The sequence below is a fragment of the Staurois parvus genome, unplaced genomic scaffold, assembly GCF_062004578.1.
Source record: "Staurois parvus isolate SC_StPar_1 unplaced genomic scaffold, SC_StPar_1.0 ptg000522l, whole genome shotgun sequence".
In the NCBI taxonomy this organism is placed as follows: domain Eukaryota; kingdom Metazoa; phylum Chordata; class Amphibia; order Anura; family Ranidae; genus Staurois; species Staurois parvus.
The window spans coordinates 189,330-206,978 of record NW_028318318.1 but is presented as its reverse complement, the minus strand read 5'-3'; the positions used below and the strand labels follow the sequence as shown (position 1 = coordinate 206,978).

Genomic DNA, 17,649 nt, shown 5'->3' with positions numbered 1-17,649 from the left:
ACCTGATATTCCTGATTAACCCCTCCACCCTCCACATCAATCCCATTAGCTACCTGCTCAGAGAGCAGAAGACCCCTTTCAAGGTTGTCAGTTCTGCCCAGTGTTGAAACTTGCTCTTGCAGATCTCTAACGTGAGTTTCCAGAAGGGCAACCCGCTCACATCTGACACAGCGGTATCCATCCTGGAGCTGTTGCTCCATTGCTGCATATATGCAGCACACTGTGCACTGCACAAAACCTTCAACCCTGCTAGCACTCATATCCCAGTTACAATAGTAACAGGTAAGATCAGTTGTCATTTACAGGTTAGTAGACTCCTGTTATAATCTCGTTTTCAACTCCGGTTTTTTAACTTCACTTATCAAATGTCCACTTGGTCAAAGGTCCGGCAAGCAAAATACAGGCAAGCTCTAAAATGAGCAAGCTCAGAGTGAGCTCTACAGCAAGTTATATAGGATCTGCTAGATTGTAAGCTCCAAGGAGTAGGGCCCTCAAATCCCTCTTGTATTGAACTGTATTCTTGCTGTATTGTCTCCCGTTATATTGTAAAGCGCTGAGCAAACTGTTGGTGCTATATAAATACTGTATAATAATATTAAATAAAAATAATCTGTATCACCTGTGACTAATTAACCCCTCCCCTAATTAGCAGACTGAAGGAAGACAAAGAAAGGAGGAAACACATGCTATTTAAAAAGTGACAGAATAAGGGATTTAAAAAAGTAAAAGCTTTTAGCAAGACCCAAAGAAGAAAATAAAACAACTACAAGCACCAGCAGTCAAAAGTAAAACTTTCAAATGTCCCACTCTTTTTAGTGATCAGCCAGCAAAAAATGCCAATGTAATATAAGCAACTTTTGTTATTCACATCACTTCTGTAACTCTTAATTTGTGTATATTTGTATATTATGTATTATAATGGGTTATTTTTAGACATTTTATTTATGTTACATTGTAACCATGTTCAGATCTCTGCACTTGACAAATTTTAGTTTTAGGGTGGATAGTGTTGATTGGTTGGGAAATGTGTCACCATAGTCTCCCTCTGAGCATGAATACTAACCGTTTTCATTTGCTCAGTACTGGATTAATAGCTCTTTTACATTCTTCTTCAAGTTGTACATGAATTCAAGTTTAAGAATTCCATTAACAGTGTTAAAGGATATTCACATTACAGAGGTAGCAGACGGGAATATAGACTTACTTCACTTAGCATAACTTTAGCTACAGCCAAAAATAAATACTGAATAACAAGAATTACAGTAGTAAATCTGTGTCTTAAATATTTTAATTCTACATAAACGTTTGTATGAAAACTGAGAACATTATGAAGAACAAACCAAAACATAGAGCTATCCATATCAGGTTCTGACTTTTCTCAGCCTGTATTAAATGGCAGCTTCACATGTCCATGAGAAGTGCATAAAAAACTAGTTGAGCTTAGGCTAAAACCTTTTCTACCTAAATTTATGAAACTGTAAATTTGGAACTAAAAACTAACCTTTGTGTATAGAACAGCATGGGGGCAGATCTTGATGTGTGAATTCCCCACTGCCATACCATTTGACAGATCATATTTTTCCCAGGTGAAATCAGACTTTTGCAGTAGGCTATGTAATGGCCTAGTGAGGTTATAGTAGCTGGTTGGCAAAATGCAACAATACCTCTTAAAGTACAACTGTTCCCATTTAATTCAATGTTCTGTGGAAATTCAGAGAGTTCTGCATGAATAAATGTTTCTTCTCAACCTCTGTTTCGTGTTTCACCAGCTTCCCAGAATCCTATGTCGGTGTCAACACAAAGGTGCTGTCCTGTTGTTACGGTGTGTTCCACAGTACCATTTCAAGAATGTTTCCAGAAACTGAAGGGTCAAAAAATTGCATCTCCCTGAGAGTTTGTTGCACATCCTGGATTCGACATAGGCATTTAAGGTTATAAATTAATTTGTTTATTGACTGCTTCTTATAGTGCGAAAACTACTCTTGATCAACTGATACAAATGCAGTATTTCTTGAAGCTCCAGAATGGCATGAACATGTTTTTCTTGTTCAAACTTTTTATTGGTATTATAACATGGGGAGGGGGACATTAACAGTAGGCATTGGACAGTACATTGACAGCAAAATACAGAGGTAAAAAATGCACAGTTTCAATGTTCTTATATAGAGGGAGAGAGAGAGAGGCTCAAAGAAACAGTGCGGCATAACTTATGGTATTGAGTAAGTAAAGATTAGTAATAGAAAGAAACAACAAGAAACCATAATGAGTTCAATCAGTGTGAGTAATGACTCTCCAGTGCTGCATGTGGAGCTAAGGATAGACCGAGGGGGGGCCGGGGGGGGGGGTGAGGGTGATAGAGATGACTCCATGGACAACAGGGGAGGACATAATCCTTTGTGTACTCGGTTAAGAGTGGTACCAGGTTAGTGCTGCAAATGCGCACTTTCACACTTTGCATATTAGGGAAGGAGGAGTGATTGGTCAAAATTTTGCGGGAGGAAATGCTCTACCCAAGGGTTCCAAACATTCAGGAACTTAGGGATTGTATCAAGGATAGTGGCTTCCACCTTTGCATGTATCATAGCTTGAGTTACCCTAGTGTTAACTGCGGCTATGCTTAAAGTGGGGGATTTCCAAGATTTTGCTATAACCTGTTTGGCCGCTGTGGTTATTTGCAGGATGAGTTTGAATTGCGGTGTGGTTACGCCGGGGGGGCGTAGGTTAAGAAGAGCCGTTGTCGGGGTAGGTTGAAGCGGGTTTGCGCAAAATTTGGATATCATTCTAAAGACTTCTGTCCAGAAAGTTTGGGCTATTGAGCAGTCCCACCATATGTGATAGTGTGTTCCCAGGTCAGCACAGCCTCTAAAGCAATTAGGGGGGTAGTTAGGGGTGTATTTTGCGATTTTTGCTGGAACCAAATACCAACGAGTTAGGACTTTATAGTTAGTTTCCAAAGCTACAACATTCTGTGAAGATGATTTCGTATTGGCCCAAATGTGGTCCCAGTCAGATGTGTCTAATTGTCTGTTTAGATCTGTTTCCCACCTATGGGTATATGAGGGGGGGGTGTGGCAGCCGAGGTTGTGAGAAGGGAATATAGATAGGAGATGAGACCGCGTCTATGGGGGTCTTTATAGCAGGCCCGCTCGAAGGGAGACATGGTATTAGTTTGGCTAGATACTATAGTATAGGGGCTGTAGAAGTGTTGTAATTGTAAATATCTGAATATTTCAGATGCTGGGAGGTTATATGTTTCTTGTAGTGAAGCAAAGGATTTGAATTTGTTCCTCTGTAGGAAATGATGGGTGCGGAGGAGATGTGCAGTGGTCCATTCTTTGAATGAGATTGGCGACGACCATGCTGGGGGAAAAGCTGGGTTCTTGAAATATGAGAGTAAGGGGTTATGTAATGACTGAAGGAGGTAGCGAGTCTTCAGTCTGCCCCACAATGATAGAAAGTGAGAGGTGACGGGATTTGTTATTGAGCGGCGGTCAGTTGGTCTTAGCCAAAGTAAATTGGCTGTGGACAGGGGGTCACATTCTATAGATTCAAGGATAACCCATTGTAGAATTTCATAGGTTGCATGATATTTTGGCAACTGTGCTAAATGTGCCGCCTGGTAATATTTACTGATATCGGGAAGACCAAGACCGCCATTGAGCTTGGAACGGTATAAGGTGGAACGGGGTACGCGGGGGCGTACTGTGCCCCACACGTAGGCATGAACATGTTTTTGAAGAACATTTGCTCTCAGCCACTATGCTAGCGCTGAGAAAATATTTGAAATTATTGTAGATATGTTACACTCAGCTTTAACCAGCTGGAGTCCTGCTTTGATTTGTTCTGCTCCAAATATGTCCCTCAGGATTTTACCTCTCAGCATGTAGATTTCTTTTTTTACACCTTTTTCTGCCATGGTTTTCACAAGGTGAAACATTTTTACATTGCTTATTTCTTGGGTAACATAATTACTGTAGGATGTGCTGTCACAAAAGGCACTAAAAAGGCACTGGCAAAATGCATCAACTGCACAGGTGTTTGTAACTTTCACTGTGTGTCCACACACCTTTACAGGTTGCAGATCTCTGATGTTGCCATTCCTTATTAAACCTAATTTTGCCTTTTTCATTAAGACTGATGTGTCTGCATGCAACCACTCTGTACAAGGGGAAAGGTATGTACTCCTTTGTTTTTTGGGAGGAATAGCAAGTCCTCACCAGTTTTCTACAACCTTGTCATCTGGTGGGTAAATTGACTCTTAATTTTCTGAACCAGTTTCAGCTTTGACAGTATCATCACAGACTGTGGGTGGGAACTCCTGGGAAACATTGTCTCTGATATTCTCATACATCCTTCTATAAATGATAAGTTGTGGATGAGAAACTTGTCAACTCGCATTGGCAGGGTTTCATGTTTGAGAACAGAGTGCTTCAGATTCTTAAACTCAGTCTCAACACTAGCAGAACTTGTTGTGACATTGGACCGGAATACTGTTTCCATTTTTCAAAACGTTCAAAAGTGGTAGATAACAACAAAGCCAACAACAACAAAGATATGAGGAACAATTTCAGGTAAAAAAAAAAATGTAAGTTGTCTCTGTCACCATTGTCAGCAGCTAACAATTTGCATTCATCATGCAAATTGATTACCCATTGTTTTAATTCTGTTGAGCATGCTTCAAGTTCTTCTTTGGGTTCTGCTTGAGGTGATTGTAGCCGTATTAGTGCATTTGCGACAGAAACAATTGAGTACTGTCCGTGATACTATTTATATTTGCACTAACATACAATTTTGAGGACAAGCTTTCGGGGTATGTCCCCTTCTTCAAAGTCCAAGCAGTACTATACAAATCACAAAAGTTTCATAAAAATTTTCGCTTTTTTTATGTACTTTACAGTTCAATGTTAAGGTTTGGTCATTGTTAGGTTTTTTTTGTCACAGTGAAGAGTTCCGCTTTACACTCTTTACATGATCCATTAATATTTATGTAATTTTCCCCTGATGGGAACACCTTTGCCCTCTTAAAGACCCACATACATGGATATTTTTTTGAAAACCATATGGCTTAATTGATTATATGCGTCCATGCGCCACGTCTTAAGACCTCATAGTCGCGGACTTCAATATACCGGCTGTATACAGGTTCAGGAAAAATTTGCTGCCACTTCTCAGGTGACAGGACTGCATCAAATTTTTCTATATCTTCATGTAGCTCACTGTTTTGTTCAGAGTTAGAGGTGTGTTTACCAGTTTCATCTAATATTTTCTGTCCAGGGTCCTGTTTTGTCTGCACACATTCCAAACCAAGCTCCTGGTGCAAATTATATCTATTTAATTTAACTAACCTGTAAAGAGCCTTGGAGGATATGTCACAATTCAGATGTTTACTTAGGTCTTCCCACACCTTGGCTGATGGCATAGCAATTTTGCCATCTTTTACAATTTCTGTACTTCTCTCTATGATTCTAACAATCTCTTCCTTGGGAAACTTTGGTACCCTGGGCATTTATAAAACAATATGGATATAAAATTATGTGATGTCATGGATGAGTGTAAGAAATAAAAACCCATTTGTGCCAAAAAAAAAAAAAAATGAATGTTTTTGTGCTGGTGTTCTGTCAAGTTAGCGAACTCGCTGAACATTTCAATCAACTGTAATATGCACATGCGTAGTACCGCTGGTTGGAGATTTTGATGGAATATGATGTCTGTGGGGCCCCGGCATCTTCAACGTTAGGAATCCAAAACAATGCAATGATGGCAGATCCCCTCCCTTTTCGTATACTTTGCATGCTAGAGGCCCCACCACCAGCTTTCCGGGGGGGGGGCCTAGCATTCTCCCAGGCTGAAAAGTATACTAAGGGGCACGGGGGATTGACTATCATCAACCCATCTTAGTTCCTTCAACCTTAGAGGTGTCAGGTGCACCCAAAGATATCATTCCCTCAAATCCTTCTTGTATTGAATTGTATTGTTGCTGTATTGTCTCCAATTATATTGTAAAGCGCTGAGCAAACTGTTGGCGCTATATAAATCCTGTATAATAATATTCTCTAAACAAGGGGTATTGAATTCAGAGTGCCACTTACATCAGGTGCCTGCATCAGAATCTCCCTTTAATCAGTGTCGCCAATCAGCGTGCCCCCTTCAATCAGTTGTCCCCATTAGAGTGCCCCATTACATAATTGTCCCCCATCAAGAGTGCTCTCTTACATCAGGTGTCTCCATTAGAGTGCTCCTTTACATCATACGTGCCCATCAGAGTGCGCTTTTATATCATACGTGCCCAGAGTACCCTATTATACCATATGCCCATCAGAGTTTCCCTTTACACCATATGTGCCTATCAGAGTGCCCCTTAACATCATATGTGCCCACCAGAGTGCCCTTTACATATGTGCTCATCAGAGTGCCCCTTTACATCACATACAGTCAGGTCCATAAATATTGGGACATCGACACAATTCTAACATTTTTGGCCCTATACACCACCACAATGGATTTGAAATGAAACGAACAAGATGTGCTTTAACTGCAGACTGTCAGCTTTAATTTGAGGGTATTTACATCCAAATCAGGTGAACGGTGTAGGAATTACAACAGTTTGCATATGTGCCTTCCACTTATTAAGGAACCAAAAGTAATGGGACATAATAATAATCATAAATCAAACTTTCACTTTTTAATACTTGGTTGCAAATCCTTTGCAGTCAATGACAGCCTGAAGTCTGGAACGCATAGACATCACCAGACGCTGGGTTTCATCCCTGGTGATGCTCTGCCAGGCCTCTACTGCAACTGTCTTCAGTTCCTGCTTGTTCTTGGGGCATTTTCCCTTCAGTTTTGTCTTCAGCAAGTGAAATACATGCTCAATCGGATTCAGGTCAGGTGATTGACTTGGCCATTGCATAACATTCCACTTCTGTCCCTTAAAAAACTCTTTGGTTGCTTTTGCAGTATGCTTTGGGTCATTGTCCATCTGCACTGTGAAGCGGCGTCCAATGAGTTCTGAAACATTTGGCTGAATATGAGCCGATAATATTGCCCGAAACACTTCAGAATTCATCCGGCTGCTTTTGTCAGCAGTCACATCATCAATAAATACAAGAGAACCAGTTCCATTGGCAGCCATACATGCCCACGCCATGACACTACCACCACCATGATCACTGATGAGGTGGTATGCTTAGGATCATGAGCAGTTCCTTTCCTTCTCCATACTCTCTCTTCCCATCACTCTGGTACAAGTTGATGTCGGTCTCATCTGTCCATAGGATGTTGTTCCAGAACTTTGAAGGCTTTTTTACATGTCGTTTGGCAAACTCTAATCTGGCCTTCCTGTTTTTGAGGCTCACCAATGGTTTACATCCTGTGGTGAACCTTCTGTATTCACTCTGGTGAAGTCTTCTCTTGATTATTGACTTTGACACACATACACCTACCTCCTGGAGGGTGTTCTTGATCTGGCCAACTGTTGTGAAGGGTGTTTTCTTCACCAGGGAAAGAATTCTTCGGTCTTCCACCACAGTTGTTTTCCCTGGTCTTCCGGGTCTTTTGGTGTTGCTGAGCTCACCGGTGCGTTCCTTCTTTTTAAGAATGTTCCAAACAGTTGTTTTGGCCACGCCTAATGTTTTTGCTATCTCTCTGATGGGTTTGTTTTGTTTTTTCAGCCTAATGATGGCTTGCTTCACTGATAGTGACAGCTCTTTGGATCTCATCTTGAGAGTTGACAGCAACAGATTCCAAATGCAAATAGCACACTTGAAATGAACTCTGGACCTTTTATCTGCTCATTGTAATTGGGATAATGAGGAAATAACACACACCTGGCCATGGAACGGCTGAGAAGCCAATTGTCCCATTACTTTTGGTCCCTTAATAAGTGGGAGGCACATATGCAAACTGTTGTAATTCCTACACCGTTCACCTGATTTGAATGTAAATACCCTCAAATTAAAGCTGACAGTCTGCAGTTAAAGCACATCTTGTTTGTTTCATTTCAAATCCATTGTGGTGGTGTATAGAGCCAAAAATGTTAGAATTGTGTCGATGTCCCAATATTTATGGACCTGACTGTATGCCCACCAGAGTGCCCCTTTACACCATAGGTTCCCATCACAGTTCCACTTTACACCATATATGCTCATCAGTGTCCCTTTACACTGTATGTCCTCATCAGAGTGCCCCTTTACACAATATGTGTCCATCAGAGTACCTTTCTACACCATGTGCACATTAGACTGCCCCTTTACATCATATGTGCCCATCAGAGTGCCCCTTTACATCATATGTGCCCACCAGAGTGCCCTTTACATATGTGCTCATCAGATTGCCCCTTTACATCACATATGCCCACCAGAGTGCCCCTTTACAGCATAGGTGCCCATCACAGTTCCACTTTACACCATAGATGCTCATCAGTGTCACTTTACACTGTATGTCCTCATCAGAGTGCCCCTTTACACAATATTTGTCCATCAGAGTACCTTTTTACACCATGTGCACATTAGACTGCCCCTTTACACCATATGTGCCCATCAGAGTGCCCTTTACATCATATGTGCCCCCCCAAAGTTCCCCTTTATATCATATGTGCCCACCAGAGTGCCCCTTTGCACCATATGTGCCTACCAAAGTGCCTCTTTACACCATATGTGGTTATCAGTGTGCCCCTTTACATCATGTGTGCCCAGTAGAGTGTTCCTATAAATCCCATCCAAGTGATCAGCATATCAGCATATGTCCGGTAGCTGGGAAGGCATGGGTGGGAGATGGGAGAAGGGAGCTGCAGGAGGCAGGATCAGGGCTGAGAAACTTGCTACATGTGGCAGCACGCACATGTGATATCACTGGTTGCAGGGATACTGGTGGTCCCAGCAACCGACCGCTGAGCAACAGTGATTGGGCGCTGCAGATTGACAGACTGATCTGTGTCCAAACTGTGGTCCGCCATTTACTGCAGGCTACTCGAAACATTTCCAACCAGTGCATGCACAGTACAGCTACTTGGAGATTTTGATGAGTTGGAGATCTTGATAGAGATATTGCATATAATATTGGAGATCTTTTTTTAGAGATATTGCATATAATAGTTTACATTGTGTCACCTCAAGTCCTGCCCACTTACCCCCGGTGTTATTAAATTTTAAATGTTAATGTACCATTCATTTATGCTACCTTTTGTACCTTAAAAATATTTGTGCCAGTTTGGTTTCTGAGATATTATATCTTAATATTCTCCCTACACCTTGCACAACATGTATTAGTAAAGGCTACAACTGTTGCAAGCTTATACTGAAAGTGTTACTAAACCCACCTATATACCTTCTCCCGGGACCCTGCATTCACTATATCTGGTCTCCCCGGACCCTGCATTCACTATATCTGGTCTCCCACAATACACAGAACATGGAAATGCAATTATTTTAATAAATATAAACTGCTAAAAACCTTTTCTTATCAGCAGTTAAAGCAGTCTTGTGACTTTTATCAGTGTCCAGCAGAGTACTGGTTAAATCTTGTAGAAGGAGTTTTCGTTCTCCCCTGATTGTACATTGAGGCTGCATGACCCCTGAACTCTCTGTCCACTCAGTGCCGATTGGTCCTGTGCTGATCACATGCACTCTTCCAAAGTAAAAAAAACCTCTCTAGCAATACACCGCAAACTGAGCATGTGCAGAGTGACTCCTAGGGCTCTGTATTATCAGCAGATGGATTGGGGACTGTAGAAGGGGAAGATCAGAGAAGATAGGATCAAACAGCCTTTTTTACACAATGCATAGATTTAACCCCTCAGGTTCCACTTTAACACTGTTCCACTGTAACAAGCACAGTTACAGTATAAGTGCAGTTATACGTGCATAGTGCAGTATAACAAGCATGCTTTACTGCATATACAGACTGATTTTACTGTTGTGAGTTTAGTAACACTTAAGTATTCTCCATGCATCAGTTTCTAAAACACATCACAAACTGACTTGCTTGCATCATTTGGTGTTCATTTGATATATACATACACACATACATTTGTAAAAAGTGTTGAATTGTAGAACATTTGCAATTCCCTTACAGTTCACTTTTTAGCGAAAAGACCAGTTAAAGTCAGAATAGGTTCCCAGTCAGCATAGCAGAGCTGAGCAATACAAAGCAATTTGCTGACACAGTAACACACACCCAGCACACAGTTAACCCTTTGATAGCCCCAGATGTTAACCCCTTCCTGCCCAGTGTCATTAGCACAGTGTCAGTGCTTATTATTAGCACTGATCACTGTATTAGTGTCACTGGGGATGTCACTGACAGTCAGTTCCCCCCAGTGTCAGAATGCCTGCTGCAGTACCGATATAAGTTGCTGATCACCGCCATTAATTTTAAAATTTTAAATTTCACTATATATACCATTTGTAGACGCTATAGCTCTCATGTAAAACAATTAAATTTACACATATTGGGATTTTTTTTTTTTTTTTTTAGCAAAGACGTAGCAGAATACATGTTGGCCTAAATCTTTGATTTTTTTATTTTTTTTACTGGATAAGTTTAATAGCAAAAAGTCAAAAATATAGTTTTTTTTTCTCAAAATTGTGGGGTTTTTTTTGTATTTTATAAATAAAAAAGGCACAAGCAATCAAGTACCACCAAAAGAAAGCTCCATTTGTGGGAAAAAGGACATAAATTTAATTTGGGTGCAGGGTTGCATGACCGCACAACTGTCAGTTAAAGTAATGCAACGCAGTATCATGAAAAATGACCTGGTCAGGAAGGGGGGGGAAATCCTCTGGAGGGAAAGTGGTTAATGATTTCAGCATATTGCTAAAGGGATTTTAAATTCTGGCTAACCCAGAACACAATGTATACACATGGCTGCATCACTAAGAAACACAAAAACAGTAAAAATAAGTGGGTTAAACTTCAATTCACTTGATTTACCCCCTAGTCTCTCAGGTAACAGTCAAAACATCAAGCATGAGGTTGCTTATCCTATATTAGTGCCTTCCCCCAGGGTACAGAGTGCAATGCTTACAGAGCCTGGTGCCTGTCTTTTGTCTCTTGTGGGGGGCTGGGTGAGCTTTGCTGACCAATCAATTATAACTTTAAAACAAAAAGGAGATAGAATGGAGAGTGAAATGGCACAAACCAATAGAAACACGGCACTAACCAACCAGCCTGGTTTCATTTCTTTTTGGTGTTGTAGGGGGGCTGGGTGATATCATCATCTGGAAAAAACAATTGCTATTATCTTAAAAATAAAAGCAGCATATTTTTTAAGATTTAATAATATGGGGTGCAAAATGGGTGGGGTTTGATAAAAATAAAAACCTATTATACCTAAAAAACAATAATAGCACAAATAAAAAATGTAGCATCACTAACCAACCAGCCCGGTTTTTTATCTTTTGGCTGTTGTAGGGGGGCTGGGTGACCTTTAATAAATCGGTGATAACTCACAAACGATAAGACATAGAACAGAGATTTAAACAGCACAAATGCGGCTCTAACTGATCAGCCCAGTTTCGTGTATTTTGACTGTTGTAGGGGGGCTGGGTAATATCATCATCTGGTTAGCTAGTCGCTGTGGGCGTGGTGTGTGGTGGACAGGTGACAGTGTGATCTTTGACAAATCCTTGACAGTTGTCAAGGATTTGTCAAAGATCACCCTGTCACGTGTCCACCACACCCACAGCGACTAGCTAACCGAGACGCGCGTGCGGCCGCGACAGGGTGGTAAAGAGAGGGAATAAGGGGGATTTACACTTGAATATCTCAAACCATATATAAGATCAGCCGTGATACCTTTTCACAGCCCGCACTACCTCTGGCCACCACCGGATGGAGACTCCACTCCAATTTAGCTGGTCGACCACACACTGGCAGATATGATCTTACATACAACCTGGTGCCCTGATTAGAGTTGAGGACCAGCTTAGTAATCACACACCCTTCTAAGGTCCCTTCAGCTATCCTAGCTTGAACGAACTAACATCCTGGTTTCTTGTATTTTGGCTGTTGTAGGGGGGCTGGGTGAACTGTGGCAACCTTTCATAAATCGGTAATCAATGGAAAAACGATAAAACAGAGATTTAAGCAGCACAAACACAGCACTAACCAACCATCCTGGTTTCATGTCTTTTGGCTGTTGTAGGGGGGCTGGGTGACCTTTAGTGTCCTTTAATAAATCGGTTATAATTCAAACACGATAAACGATAGAACAGAGATTTAAACAGCACAAACATGGCACTAACCAATCAGCTCAGTTTCCTGTCTTTTGGCTGTTGTAGGGAGGCTGGGTGATGTCATCAGCTGGAAAAAAAAACAATTGCTAATGTCTTAAAAATAAAAGCAGCACAAATGAATCTTTTATGGCACAAAACAGCACAAATCTAGCACTAACAAATGCTATATTTGTATTCAAGATTTAATAACATGGGGTGCAAAGTGTGTGGGGTATGATAAAGCAAAAACAACCTGTTATAACTAAAAAAAACCATAACAGCACAAATAAAAAAAATTAGCAGCACAAACACAGCACTAACCAACCAGCCTGGTTTCATGTCATTTGGCTGTTCTAGGGAGGCTGGGTGACCTTTAATAACTCGCTAACGCAAAAACGATAGAACAGAGATTTAAACAGAACAAACCAGCACAAACGTGGCATTAACCAACCAGCCTGGTTTTGTGTATTTTGGCTGTTGTAGGGAGGCTGGGTGATGTCATCATCTGGGAAAAAAACAATTGCTAATATCTCAAAAATAAATGTAGCACAAACGTAGCACTAAAGAAATACACTGAAGTTTTATTTGTACCGATTGTAAGAGGGCCAGCTTGGCTGAGCTAGAACTGGACTGTGCCCGGCTGCCTTGTATACAAATCCAGTATCCACCGACCACCTAAAACCTGTCATGGCAGCAAGACTGTACAGAACCCGAAGGTACATGACTGCTAATATACCCGCACAACGTAATATACTAACATACCCCTTTTACACAACAGGTAGAAAAATCATATCTGCGTCTTGTCACCCATTCACGCTATAAGGACAGGCTGATTACGTCTCTAGAGTGCGACCGGCCCGCTTTGTGGGCGGGACATACGTCGCTTACTGTTGTGAACATCAAGGGCTGTCACATCTCTCCTTACCTCGTAAAGGGCAACGTGGAGTTGTCATTTACAGCGCTGTGGAAGCCGGCTGTCCGTTCTCAATAAAGATCGCAGCGCTTCCACAAAGAAGTGTGTAAAGTTTTGTTGAAGTGTTACATTCTAGAGTGATGATGGCGGCGGTAGACGTGGAAGAAGAGAGTGTTCTGGCTTCGGTGTTCCGTAGCAGCTTCCCGGAGAGCTGGCGGGACAGCCCGGACTTTGCTGCCTACTTGTTGGAACTCAGCTCCTTTGGAGTAGAGAAGCTAAGGAGGGAACCAGAGCGGCTGAGCGAAGAGCGAGCGCAGATCCTGCAGCAGACCCGGGAGCTGGCCTTCACCCACTACAAGACCTTCATCCGCACCGCCGAGTGCACCGAGCTCATCTACCGGGACTTCGGGCAAGTGGAGGACAATGTGTCCCGCCTGCTGGCCAAAGTGCCCGGCTTCCAGGAGACCTGCAGGTACCCCCATCATCACCAGAGTACCCTCATCAACGATAGTACTATCATCACTGTCCTCATCCTACTTCTGCTAGTACTCCCACCACTATGAAAGTATCCTAACCACTATAGATCCTTTATACTCCTACTCCCTGACTTCCAGGTGATTTCCATCACCACCATAGTGCCCTCATCACTGTCCTCATCCTGCTACTGTCTGCCCTGCATCACCACCATACTATCCCTGAGTATCCTCTACCTCCCCTTGGTCTCCTCTATCCACTTGACTCAGGAGACATGAAGGTGCCCCTCCTTCCATCACCACCATATCACTGTCTTCCTAACCCCACTTGCTCTCGTTCATTCTGCCAGACTCTGGGTACCCTGTTCTGTCACAATTATACCACCAGCAGCGCCGTCAATGTAGAGCGGGTATAGAAAAGAATCACCCCCCCCCCCCCTCTTTTTTTTTTTTTAATCACATTTTGATGCTTTGCAGCCTGATATGAAGAAAATTTTTGTTTTGTCCAGAAGTAATTACTCTGCAACTTATAACATCCAAGTTAAAGATATAACATCAACATGTAACGAAAAAAATCAAAAACAGAATTACTGAGTTGGAAAAAGGATTACCCTCTTGTGCCACTATTTTGTTGAACCACCTTTTACTTTAATTGCAGCCTTTAGGCTGTTGGCATCTGTCTCTACTAACTTTGTACATCTAGACTTTGCTATATTTGCCCACTCTTTTTTGCAGAACTGCTCAAGTTCAGTTAAATTTGATGGTGACCATTTGTGGACTGCAGTTTAAGTCATTCCACAGATTTTCAATGGGGTTTAGGTCGGGGCTCTGACTAGGCCATGCAAGGACATTAAACCTTTTCTCCTTCAACCACTGTGGGGGTTATTTTTGCTGAATGCTTTGGGTCATTATGTTGAAATGTAAAACTTCTTCCCATTAACAACGTTTTGTCAGAGGGCAGCAGATTTTCCAAAAAAATTTGATGGTATTTTGCTCCATTCATTTTTCCTTCTATCCTAACAAGTGCTCCAGTCCCTGATGCAGAGAAACACCCCCATAACAGGATATTACCACCTCCATGCTTTACTGTAGGAATGGTGTTATTTGGATGATGAGCTGTATTGGATTTCCGCCAGACATATAATTTATTGTTGAGGCCAAATAAATCAGTTTTAGTCTCATCTAACCATAACGACTTTTTCCATGTGGCCTCAGAATCTTCAAAGTGCGTTTTGGCAAAGCTCAGTTGTGACTGCATGTGGCCTTTCTTAAGGATTGTCCTTTTTCTTGCAGCCCTCCTATAGAAGCCACATTTGTGGAGAATTTGTGATTTTGTTTTCACATGCACACAGTGACCACTCTTTGTCATAAATTCTTGCAAATGCTTCAGAGTTGCTGTAGGTCTCTTGGTAGCCTCTCTGGCCAGTTTCCTCCTGGCTGTTTCATCCAGTTTGGAGTGACGTCCTGATCCAGGGAGCGTCTGTGTTGTACCAAATACCTTCCACTTCTTAATAACAGACTTGTGTGTTTGTAGGCATTGATAAAGTCTTTAACATTTTTTCCTATCCATCTCCTGACTTCTGCCTGTCCACAACTTTATCCCGGCGATCTTTTGACAGTGCATTACCACCCACAGTTGATTGTTTGCTGGGGACTGAAAATCTCCAGGAAAGCTTTTTTTTTTCATTCTGAGCTAATCAAAATGATCACAGTTGAAAGTCAAATTGCTTTGGGTGCCATTGAGAAGGTGATTATCTACACCTGACTGAGTTTACAAGTAATTTTTAGTAGGGGAAGGGGGTGGTGATCCTTTTTGCAACTCGGTGAAAGGGATTTGTGCTTCCAATGACCACTGGTAGATTTCGGTTCCCCCATTGGGCCTAAGACTGTGTTCTGGAAGAAAGAAATTAGCATGCACACACAGGTTTCTAGAAGACAATCTGAATCTTTATTCGTAGATTCTTTTTCTTATATTGTAACAAAGAAAACCATACAATAGGATTTCGCTGGATACTTGTCAAGGCTGTGAACGTGAGATTTCTCAGGCCTTGAAATTCGTTACAAGTAACCAACAGTTATTTTCCCATGAGACAGAAGTCTTTGACTTTTAACTATATCATAGCAGAAACAGGTGCTGTTAGTACAAAGAAATAATTGGATACTATCCCTGCCTCTTCCAAGGCTAAGATAAGAAATAAAAGAATATTGTGAGTACAGTTCTATAATACATACACAGCTTTTACATGCACGTCTTCACATTTTCATTAACTCATTCTGGGTATAATACAAAAGCAATTAATCAAAATGGAATACAAGAAACAACATGGAGTGAGGACAGACCAAAAACATACGTTTCCATTCACTCGGTGATTTTGTTTTTTAAATTTTTTTTTTGCTTACATGGTATTTTATCTCTCGCTTAGATGTTATAAGTTGCAGTGAGTAAGTACAACTGGATTAAACAAAATCTGTGCTAGTCTTCATTTTAGGCTGCAAAACCTAAAAATGTGATTATTTTAAAGGGGGGGGGTCTTTTCTATACCCACTTTACTTATTTCTCCCTTATGTCCTCACTATCTCGCCACTATCTAATTTTCAGGAGACCTGCAGGTACCACAACCACCATATCGCAGTCTACAGGTGAAACTCAAAAATTAGAATATCGTGCAAAAGTTCATTTTATTTCAGTAATGCAACTTAAAAGTTGAAACTAATATATGAGATAGGACTCATTACATGCAAAGCAAGATAGTTCAAGCCATGATTTGTCAATTGTGATGATTATGGCTTACAGCTCATGAAAACCCCAAATCCACAATCTCGGAAAATTAGAATATTACATGCAGTCAATAAAACAAGGATTGTACATAGAACAATATCAGACCTCTGAAAAGTATAAGCATGCATATGTACTCAGTACTTGGTTTGGGCCTCTTGCAGCAATTACTGCCTCAATGCGGTGTGGCATGGAAGCTATCAGCCTGTGGCACTGCTGAGGTGTTATGGAAGACCAGGATGCTTCAATAGCGGCCTTCAGCTCTTCTGCATTGTTCGGTCTCATGTCTCTCATCTTTCTCTTGGCAATGCCCCATAGATTATGGGGTTCAGGTCAGGCAGGTTTGCTGGCCAATCGAGCACAGTAATCCCACGGTCATTGAACCAGGTTTTGGTGCTTTTGGCATTGTGGGCAGGTGCCAAGTCCTGCTGGAAAATGAAGGCAGCATCCCCATAAAACTCGTCTGCGGAAGAAGCATGAAGTGCTCCAAAATCTCCTGGTAGATGGCTGCATTGACCCTGGACTTAATGAAGCACAGTGGACCAACACCAGCAGATGACATGGCTCCCCAAATCAACAGACTGTGGAAACTTCACACTGGACTTCAAGCATCTCAATTATTCCTCCATACTCTGGGTCCTTGGTTTCCAAATGAGATGCAAAAGCTGCTGTCATCAGAAAAGAGGACTTTGGACCACTGAGCAGTAGACCAGGTCTGTTTTTCTTTAGCCCAGGTAAGACACTTCTGACGTTGTTTGTTGTTGACAAGAGGAATACGACATTTGAAGCCCATGTCCAGGATCCGGCTGTGTGTGGTGGCTCTTGATGCACTGATTCCAGCCTCAGTCCACTCCTTGTGAAAGTCCCCAACACTTTTGAATGGCCTTTTCTTGACAATCTTCTCCAGGGTGCGGTCATCCCTGCTGCTTGTGCACCTTTTTCTTCCACACTTTTCCCTTCCACATTACTTTCTATTAATGTGCTTTGACACAGAACTTTGGGAACATTCAACTTTTTTTGCAATTACCTTTTTGAGGCTTTCCCTCCTTATGGAGGGTGTCAATGATGGTTTTCTGCACAACTGTCAGGTCAGCAGTCTTTCCCATGATTGTGATTCCTACTGAACCAGACTGAGAGACCATTTAAAGGCTCAGAAACCCTTTGCAGGTGTTATGGCTTAATTAGCTGATTAGAGTGGGACTCTTTGAGCCTAGAATATTTCACCTTTTCACAATTTATTCTAATTTTCTGAGATTGTGGATTTGGGGGTTTTCA

General features: G+C 41.6%; 2 protein-coding genes across 8 annotated transcripts in view; one reads left to right on the top strand and one right to left on the bottom strand.

The window, feature by feature from the left end:
- PMS1 (PMS1 homolog 1, mismatch repair system component) overlaps window positions 1-13,116 on the bottom strand; it is a 438,300-nt gene extending 425,184 nt beyond the window's left edge. For 3 of the 6 annotated variants that reach the window (XM_089690198.1, XM_089690205.1, XM_089690199.1), the window contains exons 1-2: window positions 12,975-13,114; window positions 12,243-12,300 (exon numbers count right to left, since the gene is read on the bottom strand). In XM_089690198.1, coding sequence (XP_089546324.1) covers window positions 12,243-12,297 — 55 coding nt within the window. In that variant the 5' untranslated portion in view covers window positions 12,298-12,300; window positions 12,975-13,114. Of the gene's footprint in view, window positions 1-12,242; window positions 12,301-12,974 lie in introns of those variants that run through there. The other 3 variants (XM_089690202.1, XM_089690203.1, XM_089690201.1) reach the window with 3 other exon arrangements.
- Window positions 13,109-17,649, top strand: part of COG8 (component of oligomeric golgi complex 8) — a 44,770-nt gene continuing 40,229 nt past the window's right edge. Inside the window, exon 1 of one of the 2 annotated variants that reach the window (XM_089690207.1) lies at window positions 13,109-13,597. In XM_089690207.1, the coding sequence (XP_089546333.1) occupies window positions 13,266-13,597 (332 nt within the window). In that variant the 5' untranslated portion in view covers window positions 13,109-13,265. The remainder of the gene's footprint in view (window positions 13,598-17,649) is intronic. The other variant, XM_089690206.1, reaches the window with a different exon arrangement.